At 44.4% G+C, this 12,037-nt stretch overlaps 1 protein-coding gene across 4 annotated transcripts in view; it reads right to left on the bottom strand.

The window, feature by feature from the left end:
• NNT (nicotinamide nucleotide transhydrogenase) overlaps window positions 1-12,037 on the bottom strand; it is a 103,391-nt gene that overhangs the window by 65,279 nt on the left and 26,075 nt on the right. For all 4 annotated transcript variants that reach the window (XM_036279265.1, XM_036279268.1, XM_036279269.1 and 1 more), the window contains exons 6-7: window positions 11,822-11,910; window positions 6,702-6,889 (exon numbers count right to left, since the gene is read on the bottom strand). In XM_036279265.1, the coding sequence (XP_036135158.1) occupies window positions 6,702-6,889; window positions 11,822-11,910 (277 nt within the window). The remainder of the gene's footprint in view (window positions 1-6,701; window positions 6,890-11,821; window positions 11,911-12,037) is intronic.

Below are 12,037 nucleotides of genomic sequence, written 5' to 3' on the forward strand. Positions count from 1 at the left end.
GAAAGACCTGTACTCTGAAAACCATAGATATTAAAGAAAGAAACTGAAAAGGAAACAAATAAATGGAAGGATCTACCATACTCATGGACTGGAAGAATTAATATCATCAAAATGTTCATATTACCCAAAGCAATCCACAGATTCAATTCAATTCCTATCAAATGACATGCTTCTTAGAACTAGAACAAAATATCTTAAAATTTATTTGGGGACAAAAGACCCCAAATAGCCACAGCAATCTTGAAAAAACAAAGGTTGGTGGGCCCTGGTCAGTTTGGCTCAGCGGTTAGAGCATCAGCCTGCGGTCCAGAGAGACCCGGGTTCAGTTCCCACTAAGGGCGCATACCTCAGTTGCAGTTTGTCCCCGGCCCTGGTTGGGTCGTGCGGGTGGCGACCACTCGATGTGTCCCTTTCACGTCAATGTTTCTGTCTTTCCCTTCCTCTCGCTCCCTCCCACTCTATCTGAACAAAAAATGGAAAAATGTCCTCAGGTGAAGATAAAATAAAATAAAATAAAAAAAGGTTGGTGGTATCATACTCCCTTATTTCAAACTATAATACAAAGCTATAATAATCAAAACATGAGGTGCTGGCACAAAAACAGATGCTTAGATCAATGAAACAGAATAGTCCAGAAATATACCCTCACTTGCCCTGGCCAGTTTGGCTCAGCGGTTAGAGCATCAGCCTGCGGTCCGGAGAGACCCGGGTTCGGTTCCCGCTAAGGGCATGTACCTCTGTTGCAGTTTGTCCCCGGCCCTGGTGGGGTCATGTGGGTGGCAACCACTCGATGTGTCCCTTTCATGTTGATGTTTCTCTCTCTCTCTCTCCCTCCCACTCTATCTGAACAAAATATCAAAAAAAAAAAAAAATATATATATATATATACCCTCACTTGCTTATAAGGTCAATTAATCTAAGACAAAGGAGGCAGAAATATACAATGGAGAAAAATAACAGTCTCTTCAACAAGTGGTGCTGGGAAAACTGGATACATGAAAGACTATGAAACTGAACCACTACTCTACATCACACACAAAAGTAAACTCAAAACGGATTAAAGACCTAAATGTAAGACCCTGACACCATAAAACTCCTAGAAGAAAACAGGTAATAAACTATCTGACATCAGTCTTATTAATATCCTTTAGGATATGTCCCCTCGGACAAGGAAAACAAAAGAAAAAATGAACACACAGAACTTCGTCAAACACAAGAGCTGTGCACAGTGAAGGAAACCACCAACAAAACAAAAAGACAACCTACTGATGGAAGAAGATATTTGCAAACGACATATCCAATTAAGGATTGATATCCAAAATATATAAGGAACTCATACAACTCAATTACAGCAACAAAAAAATAAACAATTCTATTAAAAATGGATCAAGGAGCCCTGGCCAGGTGGCTCCGTTGGCTGGAGTGTCATCCCATACACCCAAAGGGGGCAGGTTTGATTCCCAGTCTAGGTGCGTATGGAAGGCAACCAACCGATCAATGTCTCTCGTTCTCCCTTCCTCTGTCTCTCAAATCAGTAACATATCCTCAGGTGAGAATTTTTTTAAAAAACGGGCAAAGGACACGAAGAGACATTTTTCCAGAGAAGATGTACAAACGGCCAACAGACATGAAAAGATGCTCAGCGACCCGAAGCATAAGGGGAATGCAAACCAGAAGCACAGGGAGCCATCAGCTCACACTTGCAGAACGGCTGTTATCAATAAATCAACAAATGACAAGTGCTGGCGAGGATGTGGAGAAAAGAAAGCCCTTGTGCCCTGCTGGTAGGACGGCAAATGGGTGCGGGCACTGTGGAGAGGATCGTGAAGATGCCTCAAAACCCTAAGCACAGAACTACCACCCAGCTCAGCAAATCCACTTCTGGGGAGTTATCCGAGGAAAATGAAAATGCAAACTGCCCAGTCTTAACGTACAGTGTCCCCACCCAAAAGGGAGCCCACAGAGTACCTCCATCTTTCCTTGGGTAGCCCTGGCAAAAGGAAAAGGACGGTGCCAACCAGGACCTCAGGAAGGCACCCAGGGTGATTGGCGCGGCAACCTTCTCTGAGCCACTGCTGGGTGGGAGGCTCCACGCTAAGCACCCACCCCTGCTGTGCTCACAGGGACGCAGTGCCACCGAGGGGCAATGACACTGAGGACTCCTGGGATCTGAGGCACAGTCAAAGGGCGAAGACTGAAGGAAAAGGAGAGCTCACTACTGAGAAGGAGGTGGCAGCAGCTACACAGGGTCCGCTGACTGGAGCAGGCTTTCGGAGGGCAGGGCAGAGCAGGGATACGTTCCAAAGGAGAGAACAATGTGTAAAGGCCTGAAAGTCCCTGGCCTGCTCGGGGAGGTCACCGCAGCCAGCATGACTGCAATCAGACCCAGAGAGCAATAAATCAGTTCAACATAGGCCCAAATGCTAAATCAGGACTAGAAACTGAAAGGCAATGAACACCCCATGGAGGACAGACTCGGTCGCGTAGGTTGGGGACCTGGGGGTAGTGTGACCCAGTCCTGGTCATTTTAGCTGCCTCTATCTAACAAGGCTGGCAACCTGGTGTTGCAAGACACAGTCATCATTATTAAACAAAAACCCAAGTTTTCCAACAGGCTACAGTCCAATTACAAAGTGAGGGCCAGAACTGAGGTGGGGAAGGGACAGCGGGGAGGCGAGACGACCTCTTGAGGCTCGTGATTTTGTAAAAAGGTGGTCATCAGGGAAGGGTTAGAGTGGGAAAGGTTGCTTCCGGCAGGGGAGACCACAGCTCTCGGTTCTCACTGGCGTGCAGGTGCAATCTGCCTGCACACTCAGGGCTCAAGCACAATGATTCCTCCTCGCCCCTCCCCAACTCTCCCTCCTTCACTTGCTGATCAGATTTTCAACCTGATTCGGCCTCTTCCCAATCAAATATTCTAAAAGGGTTCCGGGACACCAGAGCTGCTAGAAACACACAAACAAACAGCAACCTTTCGTGCATCAAAAGGTGCAGCAGAAAGATGATGAGCATAGCCTGAACATGCCCAGGGAGGGGGCTGCCTTACTTTCCAAGTAGTCTTAAAGGTCACAGAGCCGGACAGGAAGGTCATGAGCTCTCCTTGTGTGCACAGCACCACAGAATGGGACAGTGAGCTAGGCCCGATCCTAATGATACCTACATCAATGGAAATTCTAGCCTTTAACCCATCACCAACGCAAACCCTGGGGGTCTAGGTGATGGAACAAGTATGTGGGAAAACCCCGGCAGTGTGAGAACGGGCTGGCTGCAGAAACAGTTCATTCCACATACAGCCCCCAGAAGTACAAGAGCTTTGTTTTCCAAGTGCCCTGGCTGAGTGCGCCCAGGCTTTCGATTGCAACCTGAAACTAGCCGACTGTCCCTGTCCACATTCTCATCCACACCAGGCCTCCAGGACAGCCACGAGGACCTTGGTCTAAGGAATCTCAACTCGGAGAACTTCTGACATTTAACTTAATCCCCTTTGGATCCAACACAAGAAAAATCTTAGAATAACTCCTGCTCTGAGAGTCTTTCCGGAGGTAGACATGCCATCAGGCGACCTAGGCAAAGGCTCAGGACAAAACTTGTAAAGGTACAAGGCCAGGGACACTGCTTTTCAAAGGGCATGTGTCCCCTTTTATAATCTTTTCAATCTTTTTTCTTTTTCTTTTTTTAATGCTCATGCTTTTATGTTTCAGTCCCCCAGGGATATAGAAGATCTTTAAAAAGACCATCTTGTTCCTTATAATATTCTAATTAACTTTTCTTTTTTGGGTTTTCAAAAGCAAAAAGGCAGCAGAAAGGTCCTTCCAGGCCAGCTTCTGAGTGTGAGCTCCGGACCAGTGAGCTGGTCTCCGTCAGGTTAATGGGCCGAGGCAGACCGGAGCTTCAGAAAAGGAACAGAGGGATAAAACTTCTTCAACGAGGCTCCTTAAAACCCTGGTGCACAGGCCCTGGCCAGGTAGCTCGGCTGCTTAGAGCACTGTCCCAGTACACCAAGCTGTGGGGTCAGGGTACATATAAGAATCAACCAATGGCCCTGGCTGGTTTGGCTCAGCGGTTAGAGCGTCGGCCTGCGGTCTCGAGAGACCAGGGTTCAGTTCCCGCTAAGGGCACGTACCTCGGTTGCAGTTTGTCCCCGGCCCTGGTTGGTCGTGCGGGTGGCAGACACTCAATGTGTCCCTTCACGTCGATGTTTCTCTCTCTCTCTTCCTCTCTCTTCCTCCCACTCTGTCTGAACAATAAATGGAAAAATATCCTCAAATGAGGATAAAAAAAAAAAATCAACCAATGAATGCATAAATAAGTGGAACAAATCTATTCTCTCTCTCTCTCTCTCTCCCCCTCCCTCCCTCCCTCCCACACCCCCAATAAATTAAAAAATAAAAAGTCCCGGCAGGTGGCTCAGTTGGTTGGAGCGTCGTTCCCTATGCCAAAAGTTTGTGGGTTTGACTCCTGCTCAGGGCGCATACCTAGTACCTAGGTTGCGGGTTCCATTCCCTCTCGCTAAAAAATCAATATAAATATATCCTTCAGTGCAGATTGGGAAAAAAAAAAAAAAGACTTGTCATACAATTTGAACTTCTACTTATAAAAAAGTAAAGATATTTGGGGGCCCTAAAAGTCAGTATGTGTTTTATATAAGAAGATAATAATCCTATACACTGGGTCCAAACTACCCTCAGTTCTTCAGTAAGGTCTGCCTTGACTGAATGTAGCTTCACCGCCTCCTTTACTCCGTGAGCAAAGGTAAGAGCGCCCTCTACTGGGCACTAGTCACACTTAGTCAGCTCGTAACCTCTCACCAACATGCATGCAGCAGCTGCCTTTCAAAGGTCAGATGGCACAGCAAGGCCACCCATCCCACCTCCAAAGCCACCTGTACAACAGCTGAGCCAGGAGCCACTGCCACGGAAGCACGAATCCTGAGTGCTCCCTGCACCGCCTGTTCGTGAGCCTGCCATCGCTGGCAGATTTCACAACCACCAGCCTGGGCCACGCTGGCCGGCTCTGCACCCACCTCCAGCCTCATTTCTACACTCGCAGCTCCTTCGGGGGGTTGAGCCCATGTGGCCCTCCTGCCAGTCTGCTCATCCCACCATCCCTGGTGGGACAGGGTGCTGGAGAGACCAACCCACCTATCGGGTATCACCTGGACACAGAGGACAGAAAGAAGAGCTTGGGCGCACGTTTCCCCCCACAAGCTCGTAGATGTGATCAACCTCCTGCCCGTGGGTTTATCGTAGCCAGATTAGAGGGGAAGGGGACAGAAGAGAACTCTCCTCTCTCGGGCCTCAGGACCAAACAACTTCTAATTGTCCACAGTCCCCTCGAGCAAGTGAGGCTCCTTTACTAGGATCTGACAAAAGGAACCATGAATTCTGCAAGCTCCCATTCGGCCCACTTTCTTTCAAAAAGGAAAAAAAAAATTAGTCGGCATGATATTCATTATTCAATAGCACAAGAAAAGAACAGGGGAAGAGAAGAGGTAAGAATGTGAAAGGGAGAGAGTTTCTTCACTCCCACATCTTGCTAGATCAAGCTAGTGTTTATTAACTAATAACTGCTTATTGGTTTGACATTAATCATCTATTAAGTGAAAAATATTTGTTATAAGAGGATAACAAATAATTCCTGACATCAAAAGAGCTCACAATTTCATTACAAAGATCAAACATGTCAAAGGACATAATTAGAAAGTGACAAAGTGCCATATCTGTATCTATTTATCTATCAATCGACCGATCAATTGATAGATAGATACTGAGAATTCCATATCGATCGATCGATTGATAGATACTGAGAATTCCATAATCGATCGATTGATAGATAGATACTGAGAATTCCATATCGATCGATTGATCGATAGATAAATACTGAGAATTCCATAAATACACACAAAGCTCTCCTCTCTTTCTCACATGTGAAAAACTGTTTAGCAAAATATTAATGACAGTCATCTCCGGTAACACTCCAGATCTGTACTTTTCTCTCCATATTTGTCAGTGCTGTTTGAATTTCCTACAGTAAAAAGGTAGCACCATGCCCTGGCCCGGAGGCTCAGAGGCATCAGCCCGTACACCTAAAGGCTGCAGGTTCAATTTTCAGTCAGGCACATTCCTAGGTTGTGGGTTCAATCCCAGGTTGGGGTACATACAGGAGGCAATCAATTGATGTTTCTCTCCCACATTGATGTCTCTCTTCTCTCTCTCTCTCTCTCTCTCCCCCTTCCTCTCTCTCTAAAATCAATAAACATATTCTTGGTGAGAATTAAAAAAAAAAAAAAAACAAGCCGTGGCTGGTGCGGCTCAGGTGGTTGGGCGTCACCCTGTGCACCGAAAATTCGCTGGTTCTATTCCCAGCCAGGGCACATGCCCAGGTTGCGGGCTCGATCCCCAGTAGGGGGCGTGCAGGAGGCAGCTGATGGATGTTTCTTTCTCTCTCCCTCTCCCTTCCTCTCCCTCAAAAAAATCAATAAAAATATATATATTTTTTAATATACAGAAAAAAGACTGGAAACAAACAGACCAAATTACTAATGACCAATTGTCTCCAGGGCTGCAGTGATTGTCTTTTCTGCTTTTTCATTCTCCAGAAAGGAAATGGATCTTTACTTGAAGAACTGCGACCTGGAACAAAGACGGAGCCTCATTGGAAGCGTCACCAGTCAGCCAGGGCGGCCCCATGACTGGACATACCTGGAATGAGGGCGGTGCTGATGAGAATGTCCACCTCCTTGCACTGCTGAGCGAACAGCTTCATCTCCGCTTCAATGAACTCCTTGGACATCTCCTTTGCGTATCCGCCTTGTCCCTCGCCAGACTCCTTCAAGTCCACCTCTAAGGGCTCGGCGCCGAGAGACTTGAACTGCTCCAAGGCCGCGGCTCTGGTGATCGTTGGCGGGAAAGCACCGGTTATTTCAGGTTCTTAACAAAATCAAGATCATTCACACAGACATTTTTAAAAAGAAAAAAAATACATTCAAGAGTGGAGACTTTCTTCGGATGTCTCTGATTGGACTGTTTCAATGTTTTTCTAAAGGGAGCTAATGCGTTTATGATCAATTTTTTTCAGGGGGAAAAAAAATACTACAGGGAACTCCAACCTCTTTGTAGTCAAATTACAAAAGAAATTCCACTCTTAGCAACTCCAGTAACCTATTGTGTTTCTTGTGGTTCCACTGTCGATCTGACCTACATGAAAATGTGCCTCCATTCAGATCACTCAAGGGCAGGTTTTCATTGGTAAATGCCCTGACTTAGGGGACTTTCCCCACATGAATGACTATTTTACTTAGGCATATTTTACCCAAGTGATGTTTTCCCCTAATCCTCATTAAATTGTGTTCGGAAAAAAGCAACTTGTAAACGGTATAAATGGGAAATGTAAAGAGCCAACTCATTCAAATTATGTAAAAATATATTCAGTTTAAGAACAAAAGATGCTGGCCAAGCATCTTTAAAAATTACATTTTTAATTAATGTGTACTGGTTGGAAAACCAAAGCCAACAAAGATCTCAGCTGTGCAGTGGACAGGGTTTAATTTAACAGTGAATCTCCAACTTCCCTGGTGACTCCAGCTACCTGGTAACAATTCAAATCCCCAGGCCCCTTCCCAGACCCATTCAATTACTATCTCCAGCCCTGGCCAGGTAGCTCAGTTGGTTAGAGCATCACCCCAATACACCAAGGTTGTGGGTTTGATCCCCAGTCAGGGCACACACAAGAAGCAACCAAAAAATGCATACATAAATAGAACGAATCTTTTTTTCTCTCTCTCTCTCTCACTCTCCCTCTCTCTCAAAATCAATACCTAAAATTTTTTAAGTTTAAATTACAATCTCCAGCAGAGAGGCCAGAAGCTACATTTTCAGCAAGAGCTACAGGTGATCCATGCCAGTGGGGAACTTTGGGGAATGTGGTCTGAACCCATCAGTCCCTGGCAACTGTCACCGTGAGGGAGCGGATCCAAAGGGCAGGACTTTATAAACAGGGGAGACCGGGCAGGACATGGTTGAGCAAGAGGCTCTCTCCCTCCCACTGGCACAAGGGCGATCAGCCAATGCCAAGGACAGCAGAGAGGAGCGCCAGAAAGGCCTCGGTCCTTGCTCGTGCCAGTGAGCTGCTGACTCCAGTGGGAAAGGAAGTCCTTCCCGTGAATTTTCACGTAGCAGAAATAATACATTTTATTAGAGTTGAGGCCAATTTGTGTTGGTGTTTTGTATTCCTTACAGTCAAAGGGATCCAGCTCTGTAAAAAGTTTTTAAGCCCAGCTGATGTGGCTCAGTGGATTGAGCATCCTCCCAAGGGCTGAGAGGTCCCAGTTCGATTCCGGGTCAGGGCACGATCCCCAGTACAGGGTGTGCGGGAGGCAGCTGATCAATGTTTCTCTCTCACTTTGATGTTTCTACCTCTCCCTTCCTCTCTCTAAAAAAATCAATAATAATAAAAAAAAAGTTTTTAAAATGACTACTCTTTTTCATGAAATCAGATTAATTCAAAATAATATGTATGTGTCTGTGCGTGTTTATAAATATATATAAAATGATCCTGATTTTGTTCAAAAGGCATCTACATTAAAATCTGAAAAAAAAAAAGCATTAGCAATTATACCTGGCTGATAGAATTATAAAAGGTATTTTTCAAAAAATAAATGTGTCTAATTAGCTACATAATGCTATTTTAGAATCTTTGACCTCAAAACAATCCCATAATTTAAAAATATTATATCAATATTTAAGATGTGAATCTTTTGACCCAAAATTCCATTTCTAGGTATTTATCCTAAGGAAATGATGAGACACCCCCAAATACATATATTCATATATAATACACACACATATATGTATACATACAATAGAATCCTATGTAGCCATTAAAAATATTTATAAACATCATAATGTCTAAAGTAAAAAGAGTTAAATAGTACTATTAGTAAAATTACATTTTTAATTAATGTGTAGAAAAGGGGACATATACTAGAATGTTAATAGTCATCTCTAGGTAGGAGGATTTTAGAGTTTTGTTTTGTTTTGTTTTGAAATTGATTTGAGAGAGAGAGAGAGAAGAAGGGAGAGAGGAGAAGAGAGAGAAAGAAAGGTAGAGAGAAACATCAATTTGTCATTCCACTTATTTACGCATTCATTGGTCACTTCTTGTCTGTGCCCTGACCGAGGATGAAACCCACAACCTTGGCCTATTGGGATGTCACTCTAACAAATTCAGCTACTGGGCCAGGGCTTATTTTCACTTCTAGTAGTTTTTCATATTTTTTTGGATTGGGGGTATAAGCATGTATTATTCTTTACAATCAGAAAGAAAATAGCCCTGGCTGGTTTGGCTCAGCGGTTAGAGTGTCCGCCTGCGGTCCGGAGAGGCCCGGGTTCGGTTCCTGCTAAGGGCACGTACCTCGGTTGCAGTTTGTCCCCGGCCCTGGTTGGTCGTGCGGGTGGCAGCCACTCGATGTGTCCCTTTCACATCGATGTTTCTCTCTCTCTCTCTCTTCCTCTCTCTCCCTCCCACTCTGTCTGTACAAAAAATGGAAAAATGTCCTCGGATGAGGATTAAAAAAAAAAAAAAAAAAAAAAAAAAAAAAAAAAAAGAAAGAAAATAAACTGCGTAAGTTATGAGATTAACATATATTTCCTTTTATATTATGTAAAATAGGGCTAGTTAGCCCTACTTCATAGTATTACTGTAAAGAACCATAAATGCATATAGCACAATGCCTGGAAGAGGGTAAGCGTGTCAGGCAGGTATCTGAAAACTACAATTCTTGACCTGCCAATTATTGTTGTAAATAAAGATTTACTCAAACACACACACACACACACAATGATAAAAAAGAAAGTAAAGCGTTATATTTATAAACTTTGTTCAGGCACTAGGCAAAATACTTACTATTGTTTAAGGGGAATCTCCTAATTATCTGAAATAACTCAAAACTCACACCCTGTTAATGTCACTGGGCTATGAGTTGTCCTTATGTTTTTGGCTGTTTCATTGAAAATATATACCATTCAGTCTTCCAAAAAGAATTTACAATCAAGTGTATTTTCTAATACATTTGGATTACATATTTATAATATGATACCAACCCCCAGTCTCGAAGTAGTTATTAATGAGCTATAACTTAGAAAAGTATTGTATCAGTTCAGCCACTTCTTTCTCTGCTGTGTCCTTGAGTGATCTCAACAAAGGTGAGTAAAAATGGAGGTGAGCAACAGCTGTCTGCTAGCTGTCTACTCTCTACACGGTTGAACCAATGACATCAGCCAACAAACTCTCAGTAGGTAACCCAACACCAGGTTCCAAACCATCTCTCGGTCACATAAAATGTGTACATTTCCACTTTAATAGTATTGTTCACTACAGTGAAGACTTGAACCACCTGTTCTCTCCAGGCTTGGAACTCTTCAAAAATTTCACTTCAGTAAACATTAAAAATTAAAGGACAGGTCTGGCCGGTGTGGCTCAGTGGATTGAACACCGTCCCATGGACTGAGTGGTCCTGGTTTGATTCCTGGTCAGGGCACATGCCCGGGTTGTGGGCTCCATCCCCAGTAGGGGACGCGCAGGAGGCAGCTGATTGATGTTTCTAGCTCTCCCTCTCCCTTCTCTAAAAACTAAATAAATAAAAGTGTTTTTTTTTAAAGGACAAGACCAATGGCATGCACAACTCTGGCTGTCCTTGGCTTGCATCCTGGGCACTTCGGAAACGCCTTTTGTCATTTCAGCAGCACATTCATCAGCACCTGTCGTCTCTAAACCGCATGTGAACCACCTGCTGTGGAACAGTCTTTACTCGGAAGAGGCACCTTCCTTCCACCTGTGAGCGGTTGTTCTGATCACTCTACATGCAGCGTGACCGGTGGTATTATTCCTTCACTGACCTCCGCTGATAATAAGTAACTACATGTTTCAACCCCGAAAATGAACTGGAACCAGAATAGTAACAATATTCAATAAGTATTCAATGAGCTCCAGTTCACGAATATCTAGTGTCTTCTGAAATGTAGCACAATTGTAATCGAACTTCTCTTTAATGAAAATCTAGGAAAATGTTGATAGATCTGCTTTAAAGAAACAGACAGTGAATATGATCAAATACTTTCACATCAGGCTCTGCTGCTGCCCGATCGACTTATCTGCTTCTAACCAATGGACGCGGAGCACACCGCTCGCACACCCCAGCCCCTCTGCAGAGTATCTCCCACACTCTGTCCTCACGCTCAATACCCTTTCTCACGCCCTCCCTGATGCCGAGATCATTCTGGACAGAAACAGAACATGCAGAGCAACAAGTCAGAAACTCGAGACGGAGGTGACTCTGGTCCCACTGCCGAGCCACATGGAGAAACAAAACAGAGTGTGACCCTGGCCTGGTAGCTCAGTTGGTTAGAGCGTCATCCCGATACACCAAGGTTGTGGGTTCCATCCCTGGTCAGGGCACATACAAGAATCAACCAATGCATGCATCAATAAGTGGAACAACAAATTAATTCTCTCTCTCTCTCTCTCTCTCTCTCTCCCTCTCTAAAATCAATATATTTTTTTAACTGAGTACCAGGTGTTAGTTTTCTATTCTTTTGTTTTGTTTTGTTTTTTAATTACTTCTGCTGTCCCGAGTCCCGGTCCTTCGATTTTTTTTCCCACTAATACTTTTTCACTTTGGGTTCACTTTGAAAAAGCGGAAATATTTAAAGAACTTACAGAGCGGTTTTCAATGTGCTGCTTGAATTTATAAGTTCTAAGGAAAGCATATGTCCGCCGGAAACAAGGTGCTTTGACCTTGACAGCAATCCCTGGAAGCCCTCACCTGGTGTCGAACCCGCGGACAATGGCGCCCATCGACTTGGCGGCACCCGCAGAGGCGAGCCCAGCAACACCACCGCCAACTATCAGAATCTAGGAAAGAAGGCAGAACCGGTGTGTTTTCAATACATTTCACTATCCACTGATCATGAAAAGCCACCCGCTCGTAACTCTCAGTGCCCAGTACACAGTTAGCGCTCAATAACGAACCAGGTGGCGC

This window comes from Molossus molossus, unplaced genomic scaffold (assembly GCF_014108415.1).
Source record: "Molossus molossus isolate mMolMol1 unplaced genomic scaffold, mMolMol1.p scaffold_m16_p_3, whole genome shotgun sequence".
Lineage (NCBI taxonomy): Eukaryota > Metazoa > Chordata > Mammalia > Chiroptera > Molossidae > Molossus > Molossus molossus.